The sequence below is a fragment of the Microcaecilia unicolor genome, chromosome 2 (genome assembly GCF_901765095.1).
Source record: "Microcaecilia unicolor chromosome 2, aMicUni1.1, whole genome shotgun sequence".
Lineage (NCBI taxonomy): Eukaryota > Metazoa > Chordata > Amphibia > Gymnophiona > Siphonopidae > Microcaecilia > Microcaecilia unicolor.
The window spans coordinates 72,610,724-72,636,204 of record NC_044032.1 but is presented as its reverse complement, the minus strand read 5'-3'; the positions used below and the strand labels follow the sequence as shown (position 1 = coordinate 72,636,204).

General features: G+C 45.4%; 1 protein-coding gene across 1 annotated transcript in view; it reads right to left on the bottom strand.

The window, feature by feature from the left end:
* NIPBL (NIPBL cohesin loading factor) overlaps window positions 1–25,481 on the bottom strand; it is a 1,064,356-nt gene that overhangs the window by 920,128 nt on the left and 118,747 nt on the right. The window contains 2 exon segments of the mRNA XM_030191924.1: window positions 4,876–4,912; window positions 4,915–4,974. Of these exon segments, the coding sequence (XP_030047784.1) occupies window positions 4,876–4,912; window positions 4,915–4,974 (97 nt within the window).

Here is a 25,481-nt window from a genome sequence, read left to right as displayed (position 1 = left end):
GGAGTTCAAAAGCACTTTAAAAAATTAATATATTTAACAATACTATAGGGGACGCGCCATCCACAAAAGGAAAAGACAAAATCATATCTGAAATCAGCAAATAATCTAATTGAAAAGCAAATCAAATTTCACAGCTAACAATATATAATAACAAGCAGGGAAAGCATGTGGTGCCTGGCTCATGGACTTCTTTCCAACACCTATGCATACAAATACAGAGATATAGCTGTGGCAACTGAGGAAGAGATGAAGAAGAAATGATGTGCAGCGTGCTTTATTGAATTCTTTCAAACCCTTTTGCCTATGTGTATGTGAGTGTGTTTGTGTGTGTCAAGATCGGGAGGCGGGGCTGGTGGTTGGGAGGCGGGGATAGTGCTGGGCAGACTTATACGGTCTGTGCCAGAGCCCGTGGTGGGAGGCGGGGCTGGTGGTTGGGAGGCGGGGATAGTGATGGGCAGACTTATACGGTCTGTGCCAGAGCCGGTGGTTGGGAGGCGGGGATAGTGCTGGGCAGACTTATACGGTCTGTGCCAGAGCCCGTGGTGGGAGGCGGGGCTGGTGGTTGGGAGGCGGGGATAGTGATGGGCAGACTTATACGGTCTGTGCCAGAGCCGGTGGTGGGAGGCGGGGATAGTGCTGGGCAGACTTATACGGTCTGTGCCCTGAAGAACACAGGTACAAATCAAAAAAGTAGGGTATACACAAAATTAGCACATATGAGTTATCTTGTTGGGCAGACTGGATGGACCGTGCAGGTCTTTTTCTGCCGTCATCTACTATGTTATGTTACTATGTTACTATGTCTGTGCTAGCAAGAGATGAAAGGAAACAAGAGGATAGTTTGTAAGCTTGTCTGAGGATCTGAGGATAGTGTGTCTGAGTATCTAAAGGTGAAGAAACAATGCGACAGGTGACAGCTGTGGCCAGAAGGATGATAAGCTGCATAGAGAGGGGCATAACCAGCAGAAGAAAGGAGGTGTTAATGCCCCTCTACAAGTCATTGGTGAGGCCCCACTTGGAGTACTGTGTTCAGTTTTGGAGGCCGTATCTTGCTAAAGATGTTAAAAGACTGGAAGCGGTGCAAAGAAAAGCTACAAAAATTGTATGGGATTGCATTGCAAACCGTACGAGGACAGACTTGCTGACCTGAACCTGTATACCTTGGAGGAAAGGAGAAACGGGTGACATGATACAGACGTTCAAATATTTGAAAGGTATTAATCCGCAAATGAACCTTTTTCGGAGACTGGAAGTCGGTAGAACTAGAGGACACGAATTGAGGTTGAAAAGAGGCAGACTCAGAACTAATGTCAGGAAGTATTTTTTTCACAAAGAGGGTGGTGGATATGTGGAATGCCCTCCCGCGGGAGGTGGTGGAGATGAAAACGGTAATGGAATTCAAACATGCGTAGGATAAACACAAAGGAATCCGGTTTAGAAGGAATGGTTCCATGGAATCCTAGCTGAGATTGGGTGGCAATCCCAGTAATTGGGGAAACAGAACGGAAGCTGGGCAGACTTCTACGGTCTACGCCCTGATCATGACTGAATAGATGGGCTGGAGTGTAAATTTTAAGGGGCTTTGACATTAGCTTCAGAACTTAGTACAAGAACAGTACTGGACAGACTTCTGCGGTCTGTGCCCTGAGAAAGGCAAGGACAAATCAAACTCGGGTATACATATAAAGTAACACATACCATGTAAAATGGGTTTATCTTGTTGGGCAGACTGGATGGACCATACAGGTCTTTATCTGCCGTCATTTACTATGTAAGGTGCAATTCCCTAACCACTATGTTACAGTGAATCAATGTCTATACGCTGAAACATCTGAACTGCTTCTTCCACTGAAATGTACTGGGCCATTTTGGGGGGCCTTTATTTCTCTGAACCATCAGATTGATTTTGCTCAAGTTCAAACTCAATGATACTTTTCACTAGTTTTCCTTCCCTGCCAAATTTAGTCCATAGTAACATAGTAAATGACGGCAGAAAAAGACCTGCATGGTCCATCCAGTCTGCCCAACAAGATAAACTCATATGTGCTACCCTCCGCCTCAGCGGGGGTCGCGCCATGCTGTTCCAAATTGGCACCCGCTGCCAGCTCCACAGAGCGGGAAGAAACCTCACTCGCAATGCTCGGGACGGCTCTGACGTCAGAAGAGCACGATTTACAAAGCCCTGCTGCTGATCTGCGTTTGCCACAATGGGAACAGCGCTTTACAACCTCCGCAAGCCATCGCCAAAAAACGGCGGGAAATTCAAAATGGCGGATTCACGCCAAAATCGCCCCGAACGCCGGGCCCATCCTGGAGGAGCTTCAAAATGCTCTTACCTCTCCGGATCGAGTCGACAGAGCTCCGATCCGCTGCACAAACTGAAGGAAAGCCTTTTTTTCTTGGATCGCAGTGCTACAGCGCGAAGCAACTTTTTTTTTTTTAACGCTGTGAGGAAAGTTGGAGGCAACAGCACAAGAGGCAACTTTTCCACTCCTGAGGATCAGTAGCGTGGGAAAGGCAGGTGAAGGGCGAACCTATGTGTCTGCATCCACAGCGTGGGCAAAGACAGGGACAGGGCTTGCCTATGTGTCTACATCCACATCGGGGGACCGGGTAAGGCAGGGAAAGGGCATACCTAGTGCCTTTTTAAAGTTGGCCACATCAGCCACAACACCCATGCTACAACTGGCAACAGCACAGGAGCCACCCCCAGGCAGATTTCTGAAGGAGCTTGAACAAGCTACGTCCACCCTGCTGGGGAGATAGAGAATACTGAAGAGGCAGATGGAGCTAGCTGACCATGAGGCACTATGGTTTTTCAGTGCTCTCTATCTCCCCCTGCTGGTTGATGAACAGCCTACTCGTAATGGATTCATCTGCTGGATGACAAGGAATATATGCTATTTCTAATTTTTTTGAGAAGAGAGGAGGGATGCAACCTGACAGTTTGTAAGACACATGGAGTATCAAAGTGAGTGAATGAGATGCAGAAGAAGAATGTGATGTAAAGATGACGGGGGGATACAGCAATAAGGTATGGAAGAGAAGGGTACAGATCTGGGAAAAAAGTGAGAGTTTGCATAAAGGGGGAAGCAAAGAGGGAAGACTGTGGCAAAAAAAAGGTAAGACAGTGAAGAGAGACTGTATTGGGAGACCTGTTTTCTAATTTTGCAAATAAAAAACAACCAGTATGGAGCTCATCACCTAGTGATCCACACAGGACTGAGTTTTTTCTGTCTAGCACCTATTTTGAACACAACTACAACAGCCTGGTTTAAACTGCATTTTAAACAGACAGGAAGCTAAATAAAATATTTGACTGCCACTAATTACTCTTTGAGGGGGAAGCGTTTTAATGAAAAATACATCACATCATAACATGGGATGAAGGACCAAAAGAAACTGTCGTACTACCCCCTCCCCCCACTTGTACATCTCTTGACTCCTGTATGGACAACCCTCATTTCTTGAGTTGCTCATTAAAAGGGCCTAGAAGAGAATAAGTAAGCATCTCTTCTCCTCCATCACAGTGTACACCCGTCTCCCACCCAATTTTGGCTGACGACTTAAGCCGCTTGCCTATTTAAAAATTTTCGCACATCTATTCCTCTTGTTTCCCTTAAATTCTATTTCATACAAGATAGCAAATAAATCTCCCAAGAGAGGCCCGCCACACCAAAGAACGAAGTTGCTCTTCCTTTGATCCAGATTCTCCTAGCCCCACAAAAGGGCTGGTTCTTCTGAGACTTGCCAGATGAACAGCAGACCAATATACTTCAGTTGCTCAACTGAAATCTGCCTTAATCCTTGGGACAGGACCAACTCCCCATCCCTTTTATTGGATAAGTACAACTGGTCATTAGGCAATCTCTGAGGCAATGCCTCAACTAGGTCCTTGATCAAGTCCTCACTGAATAGCAACTGTCTGTGAAAAGGGATCTTGCTCAAATTCTCCTTGGAGGCCAAGTCATGAGACCAACTGCACAGCCACATCCACCTACATACAATGGCCACTAAGATCACCATCCTAAAACTAATCCTAACTAGATTCCAGCCACACCACCTCAGGAGATTCCATACCAGTCCTTACAAGCAAGTTCCAGGCTACACCACTCCTTATATTGGTGATGTGCTGGAAAATCTCTGCCTTCCTCTGCTGGTAGGGTGGCATGACCCACCAGTTTGGGATGCTTAACTATGTTCTAACATATATTTCAAATGGTCCAAACACAGAATGAACTTCATCTAAGCTGAAACCATTCACCTGGCACCATTCTCCAACAAATTAAGATGGAACTATTACTTTGAATAAAGTAAACAAAAAAAAAGCTAGAAGGTACAAATGGAAAATTCAATATTACACAAGAAAACCCAATCTCTAAATTACAAATAAATTAAAAGTCCTCCTGTAAGGAAATGGAGAAAAGGTATCAGTGCTCATTCTAAAGATTCTGCTAGCCACTGTAATTGTTAAAGACTCTTCCTGCACATAACACTCTTCATTAGCTTTATGAGACAGCATAGTACACTCTATATAATTCAGTGAGTTTATTCTGCGTTATATTTAATTGCTGTGTATTTTTTCAAAGATTTTGTATTATTTATCACCATTTTGGAGTGTTTTGTTTAGAAATGGAGTTTTTCTGACCAATGACGGTGATTTTTGCTGTAAAGGTGAGTAATTCTTTTTGAATAGGTCACAGAGGTCTTTTTCTCCATTTCCTTACAGGAGGACTAATTTATCCATGATTTACAGATTGAGTTTTCTTGTGTTATACTGTTAAGTTGGAGTCATTCTTATTCTCAAGATAAAACATTTCATAACATTCAAGAAAATGGTTAATAAAAAGTATAGAGAAGTTGGCAGTCTATTACCTGGAAGGGCTATGTAGGATAGTGGTTTGTTGGTATTGGAAGATGCAGGACTACCATGCATGGAATTTTGAGAAAGCTTGGTACTGGATATCATCACCCCTATAAAAGGTAAACAAGTGTAAAATTACTTTAGAAACTATATAACAACAAAAATGTCACATTCAAACATGCTTATAGTTTGTAGGGGTATTTGCTCATAAAAGTCCAATTACTATCTGCAAGAATTTAAACTTGGAGAACACCGGGAATGCCTTAGATGTAATACTGTTTAATTCAATTTATACACCACTTTTTGTCAAAGCACTTTAAAATAAACACATCACTCTTTTGATGCACTCTAACGTGCCTGCAATATCACTAAATGAAACAAAGCTGTTTCTAGGAGTCCAGGAGAATTGTAGGAAGAATAGCAACACATTACCCGATATTTTAAAAAAATGACAAATTTATAACTAATTTATGGTGTATATGTCTGTGTACTTTGGAAATATTACACAGACATATACAGGCTGTAATATTCTTAATGTTAATCAAGTATATTTTCAGTTTGCATGCTTAATGAAACTAAACCTCCAGAAGTAACTTTCACTATCATACTGCAATGTTGACAAGAATTTTACAAGTATACAAAACTGCACCATATGCTATGTTAACCTGAGAACTGAGATGCTCTTGCCAGCACCATAATTACCCAAGATTTTTTAAAAATATATTAATAGAATATTTTTTCATATGTCAGTTCTTGGTGTGGTACCACAAAATTTAAAACTTTTTTTATTTTACTTCCACATTAATTTTGTTTTACTTTATTTCAGATATAACAAAGTAATGGGATCCATGAAGCACAATTAAAATTGTATGCTATCAGATTACCTTTCCTTCCAATCTAACTTCAATGGCTAGAGGTGGAAGCTAAGAACTGAATGAACACAAGGCAGCAAGACTCTGCCTAGTCACAAAAGAAAACTCATGCACATCCCTGCATTAAAACTCCCACCTATTAAGCCACCATCCTCTTTCTGAAATATCCCTCCATATCATACCCTTATTGTAGATAAATCTATAGGCGAGAGATTAAATGGCTGTATAGGAGGGTGGTTGGGTTGGATTAGTAGGCAAGTAGCAGGGTGGGGAGTGAATTAGTGGGTGGATTGCTCAGGATAAGTGGTGGGTGTCGAAGTCTCAAACTTAGGGCCCCGTTTACTAAACTGTGTTGTAGGTGCGCTAACATTTTAGCAAGCGCTAACGCTAGAAACACCCATAGGAATATATGGGTGTCTCTAGTATTAGCACGTGCAAAAAAGTTAGCGCACCTACAGCGCAGCTTAGTAAACGACTTAGGCTGCTGAGAATCTTAGTTTCCAACAGATCTCAGGTTTTGCTGACTTTTTTTTTAACTTCTAATGACTCCACTAAAGTCAGAAATGCTCATTTTTAAAGCACTTTCCTACATTGGAAATAATCCATAAGCAGGTCATTAGCATACAAATTGCACTAAAATCAGCTCAGTCTATTACTTCTCATTTAGCACACTTTTTGGATGCTGAAACCTTTACTAAATACAAATAAACAATTTTAGAGCAGAAAAATCTACACTAAACAGAATAAACAGTGTTAAGTCAAATTCAGCTTATTAAACTGTCACCATTCATGTCTGCATTATCCATTTTTAAGAAAAGCAATTTATTTCATAGTTCTCATCAGCTTCGTTTGCTGCCAGGTCACTCCTGTTAATTAGTGCATTCCTAAAAAGAGCTGAAATCAATTTAGAATTTGACATTACAGTGAACCTCGGTTTTCGTTGCAGTTTTCGTCGGTTTCCGATTTCGTTGAATTTTTCTACTAGAAATTTGCCTCGGTTTTCGTTGGTTGCCTTGGATTTCATCGAAAAAGAAGGACGTCCATCTCCCAAATTGTATCGGAAGATGGACGTCCTTCTCCCAATTTTGGGTGTCCTCGTTAATTGCCTCGGTTTTCGTCGCTTCTTCCGGATTTTCCCGATTGTTTTCGGACAGATTATCGACGAAAAATCGAGGTTTCACTGTATTAAAGGTGGTGAAAATCTACAGTACAAAGAATAAAATTTGGTCAAACTCCATATCATCATGATACTAGTAGCTTTAGCAAAAAAAGTGGATAGATTTGGTAGTTAAATAATTCAAATCATTGGTTATTAATGCATTTGGTTTATTCTCAAGAAAATATCAGTGCTTTAAATTTACCAGCACCTCTTTTCATGTATTCACTCTATCCCTCAGCATAAGTTTGAGCTGCCTGGATCTCCACATCAGAGCTCCAAGAGGCATTATTTAGACATGTGAAGCACCTTAATATGCATAGAAAAGCTCAATATTTGATGCTCAAACAAACAAACAAAAAAAACAATAAGTTAAAAATACAAAGTGACAAATTTTTTATTCTTACACTTTTTGAAGAATAGGTACCACTACAAGAAAGCAAGCCTAGCAATACTAAAAGCAGCAAAAAAAAAAAAAAAAAAAAACAACCTTGAGGATAGTTGATAGCTACTCTTAAAATTAAAATGACACAAAAAAACCTTCATACACCTCTACATTTTTCACATTCTGCTGCCTAAACATGTGAAGGAAAATACATTAAAGGAGGAATCTGTTTCACTGATCTACACAACATATGCCACTTTTTCAAAATGGAACAAAAATAATAGAAATACTGAAAAAGAAATTAAAATAAGAAATCAAAAAGACATGAATGCATAAATCTTCATACCCCTTGGCTCAATAGTAACATAGTAAATGACGGCAGAAAAAGACCTGCATGGTCCATCCAGTCTGCCCAACAAGATGGGAAAATTAGGTTCTTACCTTGGTAATTTCTTTCCTTTAGTCATAGCAGATGAAGCCATTACGTATGGGTTATGTCCATCAACCAGCAGGGGAGATAGAGAGCACTCAAACTTTCACAGTGCCCTCTTGGCCAGCTAGCTCCACTGCCTCTTCAGTATTTGAAGCTTCCAAGCAGTATGGCAAACCGCAATGGGAATCACAAGAGCTTTCCTCACAGCGAACGATGGCCCATCACAAGGGCATGAACTCATAAAGGAGGGAATAAACTCATCCTCCTTATTGTATAAGTGGAGGGGAACACACGCGCCTCCTGGGAGGGAATCACACATCCTCCCAACACACTGGAGGGAATGAACTCATCCTCCTATTTATAGAACTGGAGGGGAACACCGCGCCTCCTGGAGAGAATCAACACATTCTCCAAAACAAGCTGGAGGGAATGAACACATCCTCCTAAATTTAAACTGAACATGAATCCTGAAGATTGTTTTCCAACTTTCTCCAAAGGAAGGAACTTCAGGAAATTAGAACAGAACCTGAAAAACAGATTCACAGCATACAGACAATCATACAGGGAGGGCTCATGCTTCATCTGCTATGCCTAAAGGAAAGAAAATTACCAAGGTAAGAACCTAATTTTCCCTTCCTTGTCATCAAGCAGATGAAGCCATTACGTATGGGATGTAACAAAGCAATCCCTAGATAGGGTGGGAACAAGCCACACCACGCGCTAGCACATGTGCACCAAAACGCGCATCCCTCCTGTCAGCCACATCCAGCCTGTAATGTCGGGCAAAGGAGAGCTTAGAAGCCCATGTTGCTGCACTGCATATCTCTTGAAGAGAGAGTGCTCCAGTTTCAGCCCAAGAGGAAGAAATCGCTCTAGTAGAATGTGCCTTAAAGGCTACAGGCGGAACCCTGCCGGCCAGCAGATAAGCTGAAAAGATAGTTTCTTTGAGCCAGCGGGCAATAGTGGCCTTAGACCGCTGGAGACCCTCTGCGAGAACCGGATAGCAAAACAAACAGATGATAAAAAGTCCTGAAAGAGTTAGTAACTCGCAGATACTGCAGCAGAGTCCTGCGCACATCCAAAAGGTGCAGCTGCCCAAAAGATTCTGGAAACTCTTCCTCTGAAAAAGAGGGCAAGAAAATAGGCTGGTTTAAGTGAAAGGCTGAAACCACCTTAGGCATAAAGGACGGCACGGTCCGAACCGTGACTCCGGACTCTGAAAATTGCAAAAATGGGTCTCTACAGGACAGCGCCTGGAGCTCTGACACCCGTCTCGCCGAGGTAATGGCCACCAGAAAAACGGTCTTCAGTGTCAAGTCTTTCTCCGATGCTCGCCGAAGCGGCTCAAAAGGAGATGCCTGTAGGGTTTTCAAAACTAGCCACAGGTTCCAAGCTGGACAGGGTGCTCGCACTGGAGGTCGGAGCCGAAGCACCCCTCTAAGAAACCGTGCCACATCTGGGTGAGCAGCCAAAGACACGCCTTCCACCTTACCACGAAGGGAGGCCAACGCTGCCACCTGCACCCGCAGGGAATTATAGGCCAAGCCTTTTTGTACACCTTCCTGCAAAAAGTCCAGAATCGGCGAGACAGGAGCCCACATTGGAACAATGGCTCTGGAAGCACACCAAGACTCAAACAGGCACCAAATCCTGGCATAAGCCACGGAAGTGGACCGCTTGCGGGCTTGCAGGAGAGTGGAAATAACTTTATTGGAATAACCTTTATCCCTCAATTGCGCCCTCTCAATAGCCATGCCGTAAGACCAAAGCGGCCGGCGTCCTCCATGGCTACCGGTCCCTGAGTCAACAGGTTCGGTACCAGAGGTAACGGCAGAGGAGCCTCCAGGAGCATCTGTTGGAGGTCTGCATACCAAGGTCTCCTTGGCCAATCCGGGGCGATGAGGACCACTTCTCCTGGGTGCAGCCGAATCCGCAAGAGCAGGCGCCCTATCAAGGGCCATGGAGGAAACACATAAAGTAGACCCAGAAACCAGGTTGAGCCAAGGCATCCAACCCCGCCGAGCGAGGATCTCTCCGTCTGCTGAAGAAGCACGGGACTTTGGTATTGGCACTTGTCGCCATTAGATCCATCACGGGCTTGCCCCATTTGGCACAGATCTGCAGGAATACTTCGTCTGCCAGATTCCATTCTGCTGGATCGATCTGATGCCTGCTCAGATAATCGGCCTGCACATTGCTCTGACCTGCAATATGAGCTGCCGACAGACACTGAAGATGCAGCTCGGCCCAGTGGCAAATCAGTTCGGCCTGCGCGGCTAGTGCTCTGCACCTTGTTCCGCCTTGTCGATTTATATAGGCCACCGTTGTCGTGTTGTCCGACATCACTCTGACAGCCAATCCTTCCAGGTTCACTTGAAAGGCCAGAAGCGCCTGAAACACTGCTTTCAACTCTAGGCGGTTGATGGACCACTCCGACTCCTCGGGTGTCCATAGACCCTGGGCATGCTTCCCCTTGCAGTGTGCGCCCCAGCCCTTCAGGCTGGCATCTGTTACCACTAGGCACCAAACGGGGAGCGTCAGCGGCATTCCTCGCCGCAGCATGCTGTCCGAGAGCCACCACTCCATGCTGAGACAGGCCGCGGGGAGCCAAGTAAGTCTGCACTGGTAACCCTGAGAAATAGGAGACCATCTCCGGAGTAGGGAATACTGTAGAGGTCTCAGGTGCGCTCTCGCCCAGGGTACCACTTCCATCGTGGCTGTCATCGATCCCAGCAGCTGGACAATGTCCCAAGCTCGCGGGCGGGGCATCCTCAGGACCAGAAGGACCTGATTCTGAAGCTTGCACCGCCTTGGCTCGGGTAGGAACACATAGCCCGAGACTGTGTCGAACCTGGCCCCCAAAAACTCTAGAGATTGTGAAGGGGACAGGTGACTTTTGGCCATATTGACGACCCAGCCTAGAGATTGCAGTACTGAGACCACTCTGGCTGTAGCTTGTAAGCTCTCTGTTGCAGAGTCTGTTCTGATGAGCCAGTCGTCTAGGTACGGGTGAACCCTGATACCTTCTCGCCTGAGAAAAGCAGCTACTACCACCATTACCTTCGAAAAGGTTCGGGGAGCTGTGGCGAGGCCAAAAGGCAAGGCCCTGAACTGGAAATGTTTTCCCAACACCGCAAACCTCAGAAACTTCTGGTGCGGGGGCCAAATCGGTATGTGCAAGTAAGCTTCTTTCAGGTCTAGAGACGTGAGAAACTCTCCTGGCTGAACCGCCGCAATGACGGAGCGCAGGGATTCCATGTGGAAATGCCGCACTCTCAGGGACTTGTTCACTTCTTTAAGTCCAGAATAGGGCGAAAGGACCCACCTTTTCGCGGCACCACAAAGTAGATGGAGTATCGGCCACAGCCTTGCTCGGCGGGAGGCACCGGGGTCACTGCCCCTAACTGAATCAGACCTTATAAAGTCTCCTCCACCGCCGCCCGTTTGACGGCAGAACCGCATCGGGACTCCACAAACACGTCTCTTACTGGGGCGTTGAATTCTATTCTGTATCCATCTCTGATCAGGTCCAGAACCCACTGATCTGAGGAAATCTTGGCCCACTCCTTGACAAAGAGGGAAAGCCGTCCTCCGATGACAGGCATCGAGGAGAGGGCCGGCGCACCATCATTGAGAGGGTCGCCCCTGAACTCCTGGTCTTGAGCCACCAGCTGCGGAACGCTTGTCCGAGCGAAAGGAGTTCCTCTGCTGACCACGGGCACGTGAAGTGAACCCAGCAGAACGCCCCGGGCAGTACCTTCTAGCTTCACGGAAGCAAGGTCTGTACGAGGAGTGGACCGCCTGGCCCTTAGAGGAAGGCCTCTGCCTATCTTCGGGCAAGCGCTGGGGTTTTGGATCACCCAGGCCTTTCACAATTTTCTCCAACTCCTCACCAAATAGGAGAAGTCCTTGAAAAGGCAACTTCACCAACCTTTGCTTAGAGGCCATGTCCGCTGCCCAGTGTCGTAGCCACAGACGACGGCGAGCCGCCACTGCTACTGCCATTTGTTTAGCCGAAGCTCTGACAAGGTCATAAAGGGCATCAGCAAGAAAGGACAAGGCCACCTCCATCCGCGGAGCCACATCCAAGAAGGGCTCCGCTCCATCTCCGGGCTGAGCTACTGCCTGTTGCAGCCAAGCAAGGCAGGCTCTCACAGCATAACAGCTGCATGCAGACGCCCGAACAGTGAGACCTGCAATTTCAAAGGACCGTTTCAACGCTGTTTCCAGCCTACGGTCTTGAACGTCCTTCAGGGCAACACCTCCTTCAACAGGGAGGGTAGTTCTCTTTGTCACCGCAGTGACTAGGGCATCCACTATAGGCATTTGAAAACGAGCCATATGTCCCTCACGCAGAGGGTATAACTGCCCCATAGCCCTGGAAACTCTCAAAGGTCCCTCGGGGTCAGCCCACTGAGCCGAAACAAGCTCTAGGATGGAGTCATGCAAAGGGAAGGCCCGAGCAGCTTTCTTGGTACTAGCCATCCTGGGATTACCCGAGGAGGCCATGCCACTGTCAGGATCTTCAATCGAGAGGGCCTGCAGGGTATCTGAAATAAGCGCTGGCAGCTCATCACGGTGGAAAATCCTCACCGCGAAGGGATCATCCAGATCCTGTGGTAAATCCACATCTGACTCTGGTTCCTCAGACCAAGAACGTCTGTCAGAGTTCTCCGAATCCTCACACCCCGACCACGGGGGGGAAAAAGGTACACCACAATCTGAAGGGGAATTACCCCTTCTGCGCTTATCTTTAGGCCAAGCATCCGGGAAAAAAACCTCACTGGGCAGTCCCAGGCCAGAATCCATCGGGGGGGCAATCAGAAGAGCCTCAGGCGACCCTTGAGGGAGGGCTCTTTTCATCATGTATGCTTTATGCAGCAAAAGCACAAAATCCAAGGAGAAAATCTCACCCTGGGCACCCAAATTCTGTCCGGTGCTAGCCACTCCTGAAATAACCTCATCTCAAGGTGCCCCACCCGCTCAGGTCTCTCCGTGTCCACGGAGGCCGCGCCATGTGGTGTAAGCAAAATGGCGCCCGCTGCCAGCTCAGAGCGGGAAGAAACATCGCTCGCCATGCTCGGGCCGGCTCCTACGCCAATACAGCACGATTTACAGAGCCCTGCTGCTGATTTGCGCTTGCCACAAGTGGAACAGCGCTTTACATTGTCCGCAGCCATCGCCGAAAAAACGGCGGTAAAATCCAAAATGGCGGTTCGCACCAAAATCGCCCCGATCGCGGGCCCACCCCGGAGGAGTTGGAAAACACTCTTACCTCAAAGGATCTAGTATACAACTACGATCCTGCTGAAAATCAGGTCAAAAACCTCTGTTCCAGCGTCTCTGCGTTTAAAAACGCGACGCGACTTTTTTTTTTTTTTTTTTAAGCTGTGAGGAAAGCAGAGGTATTGAAGACTCCGGAGGCTCAGATGAGTGGGAAAGGAAGGGAAAGGGCGAACCTATATGCCTGCATCCACTGTTGGTGGGTAAGGACAGGGAAAGCAAGGCAATATGTCCACATCCACAGATGTATGGGTAAGGCAGGGAAAGGGCTAACCTATGTGCCTTTAAAGTGAAGCTGCTATTGCCTCCAACACCCCGGTTAACAACTGGCAAGCCAGGAACCACCTCCCGGCAGATTTTTCTGGAGCTCGAACAAGCTGCAGCCACCCTGCTAAGGGAGATAGAGAATACTGAAGAGGCAGTGGAGCTAGCTGGCCAAGAGGGCACTGTGAAAGTTTGAGTGCTCTCTAACTCCCCTGCTGGTTGATGGACATAACCCATACGTAATGGCTTCATCTGCTTGATGACAAGGAAAGATACGTTTGGAAGATAGTTTAAGTGAAGCATCTAATATGTCCTGAATAGGAAAGGGTGGAGACTAAGTGCTCATCGATTTTCACACAGAGGAATAATGATTTTGAGTTTGGCAGGAGAAGACAGTGCTTGTTTGGAGTAATAAATAATGCAAATAAAAGGTAACTTCCCGTGAGTAAAACTGTATGCAATTTAGCAGCAGAAACTTGTTCTGAGGTCAGTATAATTGCTACACGTAGAATGGGGGAGGGAGGGCAGAAGTAAAAGTTAGGTCATACCTACTAATTGCTTTCCTTTAGTCCATCCGACCAGTCCAGCAGAACTGATGGTTGTGCATGCCTTCCAGCAGGTGGAGACTGAGAACAATGTTTCTTGTGAGCACCAATAAGAGCCCACCTCAGCCCTAGCAAGTCTCAGTATATTAGTAACAAAGCAAAAGAAAGAAACCATCTGTGCCCCACATACACAAAGTGCAAAAAGCATACTGGCAAAAGACCAACGCAAATCACAAATTAATTTAGGTTTGTGAATGAATAAATAGTGTATTGTTTTTAAATATATATATATATATATTTTTTTTTTTTTTTTTTTTTTTTTTTAAAGAACTACTATTGTTCCGCAAAGAGCAAAAGACCACCGAACCAACTACTACAAGCTGTCTAGGATGGGAGCTGGGCCAGTTCAGAGGGCCTAAAAGAAAGCAAATTAGCAGGTAGGGCCTAATTTGTCCTTCCTTTGAGTCCCTCCAGACAAGCCCAACAGAGCTGATGGAAAGTACCAAAGCAGTCCATTATGGAAGGGACCCCAAACAGCCCCACCAACACCAGCTGACCAAAATTTGCAGCCTGATGTGCCTGGACATCCACTCTGTAATGTCTGACAAAAGAATGTAAAGAGAACCACATGGCCACCTTAGAAATATCCACCCGAGCAAATAAACCTCTGCCCAGGACACCGCCTGTCCCCTCGCAGAATGTGCTTTACTTATTTATTTATTTGTAACATTTGTATCCCACATTAACCCACCCATTAGCAGGCTCAATGTGGCTTACATAATACCGTAAAGGCGATCGCCAGGTCCGGTAGATGTTAAACAAATACAGTATAAAATAAGGGTCAGGTAAGGTAAGGGTATACAAGTACAATAAGGGTCAAGAAAATAAGGAATATATAATGTCCAATACGATGTAAGGTTTTGATGCATTGCAGAGTTGAGGCATTTAAGTTGGGTCAGTAGAGTAGACCTTACAAAACAGATAGGTCTTAATGATCGCCTGAAGTGGATGGTCATGGATCGTTTTCACACTCTTTGGTAGTGCATTCCACATTTGTGTATCTAAGTAGGAGAAATTGGATGCATAGGTTGATTTGTATCTGAGTCCAATGCAGCTTGGATAGTGGAGGTTCAAATAGGTACATGACGCTCTGGTTCTGTTTCTGGTCAGAAGATCTATCAAGTCAACCATGTATCCTGGGGTTTCACCGTAGATAATCTTGTGGACTAAAGAGCAAATTTTAAAGGTAATGCGTTCCTTGTTTGGGAGCCAGTGCAGTTTTAATTGGAGAGGTTTAGCGCTATTGAATCATGTTTTGCCGAATATCAGCCTGGCAGCTGTGTTTTGAAATAAGTTAGCCCATGAATCCATGATGTTCAGACAGCGCATGATTTCACTGGAGATTTCAGAAAGGTCATGTCTGAAAAGGATATAAATTGCGACATTGTCTGCATAAATGAACGGGTGAAGACTTTGACTGGATAAGAAGTTGGCCAAAGGGGACATCATTATATTGAAGAGTATTGGTGATAATGAGGAACCTTGAGGTACTCCGCAATGTGCATTCCATGGTGATGAAATCCCTTCTGGTATAGGTCTGTGCTTCAGAATGTAAGCCCAACTAATTGCTTCCTTAATCCATCTAGCCAGTGAAGCCATAGAAGCCGCCAAACCTCTACGACTACTGCCAAGCAAAACAAAAAAAGGGGTCCGATCAGCGAAACTCCTCTGTTCGCCGTACATACTCCCAACAACACTCTTCGGACATCTAATTTACGTAAAGAACTCTGCTCTTCCGAACCTGTGGAGGCCCCCAGGGTTGGAAGGACCAGAGTGATTGACATGAAAGGCCGTCAAAACCTTCAGCACAAATGAGGGAACCGGTCTCAAAACTACAGGATCTGCCAGGAACTCCAAAAAGGGCTCTCTACAGGACAAAGCCTGCAATTTCAACACTCTCCTCGCCAACAATAAAGCTACAAAGACCACCACCTTCAAGGTACATCCTTGATGGAAATAGAAACTAACAGCTCAAAAGGAGAAGGAATGAGTGCCAAGAGGACCAGACTAACATGCCAAGAAGGAAAGGGAGGCCGCTGGGGGCGGACGCAGAACATTTACACCTCTCAGTACCTAACCACGTCCAGATGACTACACAAGGGCTTGCCCTTCAATCGCTCCCGAAAAGAAGCCAAAGCCACCAGCTGAACCTAAAGCAAAGCAAAGGCCAGACTTTTTTCTAGGCCATCTTGTAAGAAATCCAGAACCTGTGACATGGAAGTCCACAGAGGAAGGACTACATGATCATCACCACCAGGCCTCAAAAATTCTCCAGATATGAACATAAGCTAGTGAATTAGAACGACAGCAAGACCATCACTTCCGTCAAGTAAACACGTGCTTTTAGCTGAGCCCTCTCAAGATGTAAGACAAAATAGTGCTGATTCGGTATGACTCTTGGCCCTTGGCACAGAAATCCAACTGATTCTGGAAGCCGAAGCTTGGGCACTACGAGAAGACACATTAGACCTCAATATCAGGGCTGCCCCTGCCAATCCGATGCCACAAGAATCACCAGCCCCACATGCCTCTCCTATCCTTTGAATGACACGGCCCAAAAGCGGTCAGGGAGGAAACACATACAGAAGGTCCGCTGGCCACAGGTAAAGCAGTGTGCCCAAGCCTTCTGACCTCTGCCCCTTTCTGCGACTGAAGAAAAGCGGCACCTTTGCATTCTGCTGAGATATCAACAGGTCCATCACCCATCGGCCCCACCTTTGAACTATCACCTTGAACGCCTCCGAGCTGAGAGACCATTTCCCTGGATCCAGGGTATGACAACTGATGAAATCCGCTTGCACATTGAGGACTCCTGCTACATGCAAGGCCGACAGCTCCATTAAATATCTCTCTGTTCACTTCATGAGTGCAACTGTCTCCTACACCAGCCTGGAACTCCTTATACCGCCCTGAGGGTTGATGTACACCACTGCCACAGCACTGTCCAACAAGACACGCACTGTCTTGCCCTCGATGAGACTCCGAAAGTCGATCAAAGATAGACAAATTGCTCTGGTCTCCAACAGACTGATCGAGCAAATCGCCTCCTTCATGGCCCACAAACTGTGTGAGGTGGCCCAAGCAAAGGGCTCCCCAGTTCCTGACATTGGCATCCGTGGTCAAATCCGTCCACTGAGGCAAGTCCAGCAGCCATCCTGCTCAACAAACTGCTCAATGGAAACACCAGCGGAGATTCTGACACACTGCCACTGGTAAAAACAAAAATCCCAAGGGTGAGACAAAAGTGTAAACAAAAATCAAATATAGTCAATCCCAAAAATATGAAAGGGAAAATTAGCATAACATGAACTTTCCTCACAGCGAACGAACGCTCCAGAACAGAAGCAATAACACAAAAGAGGGACAAACTCAACCTCCTGTAGTAGAACAGAAATCCTGAAGACTGTTTTCCAACTTCTCCCAATGAGGGAACATGTCTGCAGGAAAAACTGAACACAAAACTGAGTCAACCAGGGAGGGATCATGGATTCATCTGCTGTGAATAAAGGAAAGAAAATTACCAAGGTAAGAACCTAATTTTCCCTTCCTTGTCATCAGCAGCAGATGAATCCATGGTAACTTGGTTGATTCTTTGAATTAACAGGGTTGGTTTTTTTTGGGTTTTTTTTTTTTTAAATCAGGTGAAAAATGGACCTTATATTTCATGTCTACATTCTTAAAATCAGAATGTATGGTTAAGTAAAGTTTGCCGCATATGTGATTCATGTGTTACTGAAAGACTAACAATGGATAACTGAGAAAGAGGCCTTTGCAAACTCAGGGCTAGATGCACTAAACCTTAATAACCTTCTAACAACCCTTTAACGAAGGAAATTCCTAACCGTTGCATGCATTAAAGGCCTTTTTCCTATGAAGCAAGCAGCTAACGAAAACGGAATGCAAAGGAGAAAATACCATTGAAATGTGGACAATTCGGAATGCACTAACCATACCGATGATTGCAACGAATCATTTACCGTCAGAAATTTTACGTGTGTTCAGACCTGTCGTTAAGGCCTGAGCTATCATCTCCCCGCTGCCCCCTGCACCATTAAAATCCAAGCCAGCATGTTTAAAAAGAAAAGTGAGATACAAACACAAACACGTGGCTCTCCGCTTTCCCCTGCATCATTACAAAACAAAACACACTGCTTCTCCCTGCAGCTTAAAAATCCTGTCTCTCCCCTTCTCCCACAGCTTTGAAAATTAACAATCTCTGCTATCCCCTAAAGCCAATTTTCCCAGTACTGTAAACAAGCTGCAAAGAGGTCTTTTGTTACAAAAGGGGATTTACGAGGGTCGTTCTTTTTAGAGTTATCTTCAACTGCACTCTTCTGCTAGATCAGACAGCTAAAAGACTTGCAGGTCGGGATCCCCCCCTCGCACGCCCAAGTCTGACGTAAGCAACCTACGTAGGTTTAATATGTTTGTTGCTGCCCTGCGCATGCTTAAGGAGCAAATTAACGACGGGGAAAACGAACGCTTGATACATTGTACTTTTCAATACCGCACCGAACATTTCTGAGCTGATTTTTTTGTGCATTCTTCATTGTTTCAAATTCGTTAAGCACTTTTACGATTTAGATTTTTAACGTTTGGTTGATGCATCTAGCCCTCAGTTTTAGAAGGTCAAAAACAACTACCCATGGTTTTGCTTCTTGCTCCAGTGACCTTCTTGGGACACAAATAGCCATTCAGGTTTTCAGAGTATTCAAAATGAATATGCACAAGATAAATGTACATTCACTACCTGCATTCTATGCAAATCTATCTCAGGTATTTTCATTATGGACATACTAATATACCAATAGCCATACTAGGTCAGATCAATTGTCCATCTAGCTCAGTTTCCTGCTTCCAACAATGGCCAATCCAGGTTACAAGTACCTGGCAGAAACCCAATTAGTAGCAACATTCCATGCTTGCTTCCCCTTGTCCATCTCAATAACAAACTATGGACCTTTCCTCCAGGAACTCGTTCAAATCTTTTTTAAACCCAGATACGCTAACTGCTGTTACCACATCCTACGGCAGCTAGTTCCAGAGCTTACTATTCTTTGGGTGAAAATAACTTTCCTCCTATTTGTTTTAAAAATATTTCATTGAATGTCCCGTAGCCTTTGTACTTTTTGAAAGAGAGAAAAATCAATTCAATTTTACCCGTTCTACACCGCTCAAGATTTTAGAGACCTCAATCATATCGCCCCTCTGCCATCCCTTTTCATATTAATATAGTAAGTGACGGCAGATAAAGACCTGAATGGTCCATCCAGTCTGCCCAACAGTTTCATTCGTTCTCAGTTATAGACTGAATCAACAAATGATCGTGATATTATATACTTGATCATGGTCTTTCTTTGTTGTTTCAGGGACAAAGACAGTAGAAGTCTGCCCGGCTTTATCCTTATGTTCCAGCTACAGGAGTTGCCGTCAAAAGCCTAGCCAAATCCATCTTGTCATTTGCGGGACACAGACCATAAAGTCTGCCTGACACTGTCCTCACATTCCAAATTAATTGAGTTTCTATAGAAGCTCTCTACAGACCAACCTAAGCCATATGTGGGACTCAGACCATACAAGCCAGAACAGAACTGGCCTTAGTTGATATAGCCAGAGTTGCTATCTAAGCACCACTTGACATGTAAACACATATGCAAACCTTTAAACTTTGGTTTTTTTCTACCATTCATTTTCTAATTAGAGATCACCTGTGTTCATCACATGCCACCTTGAATTCCGACACAGTTCTCTTCTCCAAAACCTCCCTCGGGAGGAAATTCCAGGCATTCACCACCCTCTCTGTGAAAAAAAATATTCTGACATTACTCCTAAGTCTACCACCCAGCAACCTCAAATCCTTTCAAGTATTTAAACGTCAATATCAAATCTCCCCTGTTCCTCCTCTCCTCTAAAGTATACATATTCAGGTCTTCCAATCTCTTCTCGCAAGTCTTTTGGCACAATTCCAATATGATTTTTGTCGCCTTCCTCTGGACCAATTCAAGTCTTTACATCTATAAGAAGATACAGCCTCCAAAAGTGAACACAATATTACAGGTGGGGCCTCACCAACGACCTGAACAGGGGCATCAACACCTTTTTTCTTCTGCTGGTTACACCTCTCTCTATACAGTCTAGCATCCTTCTGGTAACAGCCAACACCTTGTCACATTGATTTGTCACCTTCATATCCTCACATATCATCAGCCCAAGGTTCCTCTCCTTGTCTGTGAATATCAGCCTCTCATCGCCGCACGTCTCCCATGGATGTTTACTCCCTTGGATATCTACTCCCTAAGTGAATCACTCTGCACTTCTTTGAATTGAATTTTATTTGCCAAACATTAGACCATCCTTCTAACTTTTGCAGATCCTTTTTCATGGTTTACACTCCCTCCGGGGTGTCCATTCTGTTACAAATCTTGGTCTCATCCACAAAAAGGCAAACATTACCTTCTAACCCTTCGGCAATGTCGCTCACAAATATACTGAACAGAATAGGCCCCTACATCGATCCTTGAGGCACTCCATTACTGGCCTTTCATTCCACTAAGTGAATTTCATTAGCTACCACCCCTCTGGCATCTATCAACCAGTTCGTAATCCAGTTCACCACTTTGGGACCTAACTTCAGCCTGTCACATTTATTCATGAGCCTCTTATGAGGAACTGTGTCAAAGGCTTTCCTGAAATCTAAGTAGATTACATCTAGCACACGTCCTCGATCCAATTCTCTGGTAACCCAGTCAAAGAATTCAATCAAGATCCGTTTGGAACAATTTGAATTTGGTACAACCATGTTGTCTCGGATCATGTAGACCATTGGATTCCAGGAAACTCACTATCCTTTCCTTCAGCATCACTTCCATTACTTTTCCAATAAATGAAGTGAGGTTTACTGTCCTGTAGTTCCCAGCATCTTCTCTGTCACCACTTTTGTTGAAGAGGGACCACATCCGTTCTTCTCCAATTCCAAGGAACTTCCCTTGTCTCAAAGGATTTATTAAGCAAATCTTAAGAGAAGCCACCAGAACTTCTCTGAACTCCCTCAATATCCAAGGATGGATCCCATCCAGTCCCATGGCTTCATCCACCTTTAAATTTCCAAGCTGTTAACACTTTCTTCCGTGAACAGTGCTATATCCTCTCCATTCTCATATGTACCTTTGCCAGTCAATTGGGGTCCTTCTCCAGGACAGTATTTGTTTAGCATGTTTGCTTTTTCCTCATCATTCTCCACATAGCGTTTTCACGGCATCTTTCAGTCTCACAATTCCATTTTTAGTCTTCCTCCTTTCACTAATATAACTGAAAAATTTCTTGTTGCCCCTCTTTGCATTCTAGCGATTTGTTCTTCCACTCGCACTTTCGCCAACGTCTCTCTCTCACTCTTGACTTCTTTCAGTTTCATTCCTCTCTGTGTTCCTCTTCTTGAGGTTTTCTGTATTCTATGAATGCCAACTATTTAGCCTTTATTTTCTTAGTCACTTGCTTGGAGAACCATATCAATTTCCTTTTTTTCTTGCTTTTATTTACTCTCTTACATAAAGGTTAGTAGCTATATTTATAGCTCCTTTCAGCCTGGACCACTGCCTTTCCACTTCTCATATATCTTCCCAGACTATCAGCTCTTTCTTCAAACATTCTCCCATTTTACTAAAGTCAGCATGTTTGAAATCCAGGACTTTTGAGTTTTGAGTGGCTGCCCTCCCCTTTAGGTGTTATATCAAACCAAACTGTTTGATGATCACTGCTGCCCAGGTGGGCACCCACTCAGACATTAGACACACTTTCCCCATTTGTGAGCACCAAATCCAGTGCCGCTCCCTCCCTTGTGGGTTCCATCACCATTTATCTGAGCAGAGCACTTTGAAAGACATCCACGACCTCTATATTTCTTTCCGATTCCACAGATAGAACTTTCCATTCTGCATCCGGCAAGTTAAAGTCTCCCAGCAACAGCACCTCTCTTTACTTCTCCAACTTTCGGATGTCTGTAGCAAGATTTTTATCTAGTTCCTCCGACTGCACTGGAGGTCTACGGGATCCATTATCTCTTTTCAAAGTGATCTATATTGCTTCTTCCTTTCCCCAGGTCCCTGGCATTTTGGTTGCTGTGATATCATTTCTCACATACAGAGCTACTCTTCAACTTTTACAACCAGCTGTAACCTTCCTAAACAGATTGTGGCCTGGTATGTTTGTATCCCATTCATGGGAATCTTTTCCAAAGGTGAAGAGCACTAACCTCTTTAGTCTTTCCTCATATGGGAGGAGTTCCATTCCCTTTATCGTTCTGGTTGCTCTTTGAACTTTTTCTAATTCCGCTATACCTTTTTTTAGATACGGGGACAAGAATCGAATACAATATTCAAGGTGAGGTCACACCATGGAGCAATGCAGAGGCACATTATTATTCCTGGTCTTATTTTGCATCCCTTTCCTAATAATTCCTAGCATCCTGTTTGCCTTTTTGGCTGTCACTGCATACTGGGACACAAGATTTCACCATACTGTCTACAATGACATCTAGATCTTTTTCTTAAGTGATGACTCCTAAGGTGGACGCTAGCATCAGGTAACTATAAAATCCTGAAAACCTGACTGGCTAGGTGTGTCCCAAGGATGGGGTTGAGAACCCCTGCTCTAGTGTGAAGGGTACCTCCCTTGGAGAGCAAGATAGAACAGACACAGCCAAGGAATAATAAAAGTTATTAAAATAAGACCAAGACAGCAGTGTTTTGCCAAATGCCTATGTTAGGAAGCCATAACAATTGAAAAAACCAGGGTTAGTGGGTACTAAAGGCAGCAAACACATTACACATAGAGCCATACAGATTCAGTGCATAAAATCAAATTATCACAGCATATATAGGGGCTTACAATAATATAACAGTGTTATGCCACACAGATTCTTTTTTTTTTTTTTTTGGGGGGGGGGGGGGTGGGGGGGGGGGGGGGGGGGAAACACTACCAAACAAAATAAATAAATAGCCCTACCTGCTCATAGTTTGATTTTATGCATTCAAGCAATCTGAATACAGCACGTTTGCAGCCTTTATTACCGATTAGCACTGTTTCTTTGAGTTGCTAAGGACCCCTAAACACAGCCATTCACTGAAATGTTGGATAATAATTCAATAAGGGAAAATCAAGGATCTTACCTTGGTAATTTTCTTTCCTTTAGTCATAGTAGATGAATCCATTACGAATGGTTATGTCCACCTACCAGAAGGGGGAGATAGAGAGCACTGAAAAACCATAGTGCCTCTTGGCGAGCTAGCTCCATCTGCCTCTCAGTATTTGAAGCTTCCAAAGCAGTTTACACCGCAAAGTAGAATAACATGAACTTTCCTCACAGCGAACGAACGCCCCAGAACAGGCGCAGTAATTCAAAGGAGGGACAAACTCAACCTCCTGTAACAGAACAGAAATCCTGAAGACCGTTTTCCAACTTCTCCCAATGAGGGAACATATCTACAGGAAAAACTGAACCCAAAACAGCATCAAACAATCAATCAATCAGGGCAGGCTCATGGATTCATCTGCTATGACTAAAGGAAAGAAAATTACCAAGGTAAGAACCTAATTTTCCCTTCCTTGTCATCATGCAGATGAATCCATTACGAATGGGATGTATCAAAGCAATCCCTAGATAGGGTGGGAACAGGCCACACCACGCGCCAGCACTTGTGCTTCAAAATGCGCATCCCTCCTGGCAGCCACATCCAGCCTGTAATGTCGGGCAAATGAGAGCTTAGAAGCCCATGTCACTGCACTGCATATCTCTAGGAGAGAGAGTGCTCCAGTTTCAGCCCAGGAAGAGGAAATCGCTCTTGTGGAATGTGCCTTAAAGGCTTCAGGCGGAGGCCAGACAGACAGCAGATATGCTGAAAAAAGTAGCTTCTTTGTGCCAACTAGCCAGAGTAGCTTTAGACGCTGGAGACCCTCTGCGAGGACCTGACAACAAAACAAAAAGGTGATCAGAGGTCCTGAAAACATTTGGCATGCGCAGATACTGCAACAGAGCCCTTCGCACATCTAGAAGGTGCAAATGCAGAAATGGGTCTCGACAGGACAGCGCCTGGAGCTCAGACACCCGTCTCGCCAAAGTAATGGCCACCAAAAAGACCGTCTTTAGGGTCACATCCTTCTCCGAAGCTCGCCTAAGCGGTTCGAAGGGCGAACACTGAAGGGCCTTTAAAACTAACCCCAGGTTCCAGGCCAGACACGGAGCCCGCATGGGACTACGGAGGCAAAGCACCCCTCTAAGAAACCGTGCCACCTCCGGATAAGCAGCCAGGGAGAGGTCAGCCACCTTCCCCCGAAACATGCTAAGGCTGCAACTTGAACACGCAGGGAATTATAGGCCAAGCCTTTTGGTAAACCATCCTGCAAAAGTCAAGTATCGGCGAGACAGAAGCCCGCATGGGTGTAATCGCTTTAGCAGCACACCAAGCCTCAAACTGGCACCAAATCCGAGCATAGGCAACGGAAGTGGAACGCTTGGGGGCCTGAAGGAGAGTGGAGATTACCTTGTTGAAATAGCCCTTGTCTCTCAATTGCGCCCGCTCAAGAATTAAGCCATAAGACCAAATCAGCAGGCGTCCTCCATGGTTACCGGCCCCTGTGACAACAGGTTCGGTACCAGAGGCAAAGGAAGGGGAGCCTCCACCAGCATCCGCCAGAGGTCCGCATACCACGGCCGCCTGGGCCAATCCGGGGCAATGAGAACCACCACTACTTGATATAGCCGAATCCGCAGGAGTACTCGCCCTATCAAGGGCCACGGAGGGAACACATACAGGAGGCCCTGAGGCCAGGGTTGAGCCAAGGCATCCAACCCCGCCAAGCAAGGATCTCTCCGTCTGCTGTAAAGCACGGGACTTTGGCATTTGCGATTGACACCATAAGATCCACTACGGGCGTCCCCCATTTGGCACAGATCTGAAGGAACACTTCGCCTGCCAGTTCCCACTCCACTGGGTCAATTTGATGCCTGCTTAGATAATCAGCTTGCAAGTTGCTCTGACCTGCAAAGTGAGCTGCTGACAGAAACTGCAGATGTAGCTCGGCCCAGTGGAAATCTGTGCGGCCAGTGCCCTGCACTGAGTGCCGCCTTCTCGATTTATGTAGGCCACTGCTGTTGTATTGTCCGACAGAACTCTGACAGCCAGCCCCTCCAGGGTCGTCTGAAAGGCCAGAAGTGCCTGGAATATCGCTTTCAACTCCAAGCAATTGATGGACCACTCCGACTCCTCAGGTGTCCAGAGACCCTGGGCATGCCTTCTTTGGCAATGTGCCCCCAGCCCTGCCGGCTGGCATGTGTTACCACCAGGCACCAATCAGGAAGTGCTAGCGGCATTCCTCGCCACCGCATGCTGACTGAGAGCCACCACTCCAAACTGAGGCGGGCCGCAGGGATCCACGTGAGTCTGTGCTGGTAATCCTGAGATATTGGAGACCATCGTTGAAGCAGGGAACACTGCAGAGGTCTCTGGTGCTCTCTCACCCATAGCATCACTTCCAAGGTGGCTGTCATCAACCCCAACAGCTGGACTATGTCCCAAGCTTGCGGGTGAGGCATCCTCAGGAGCAGACGGACCAGGTTCTGAAGCT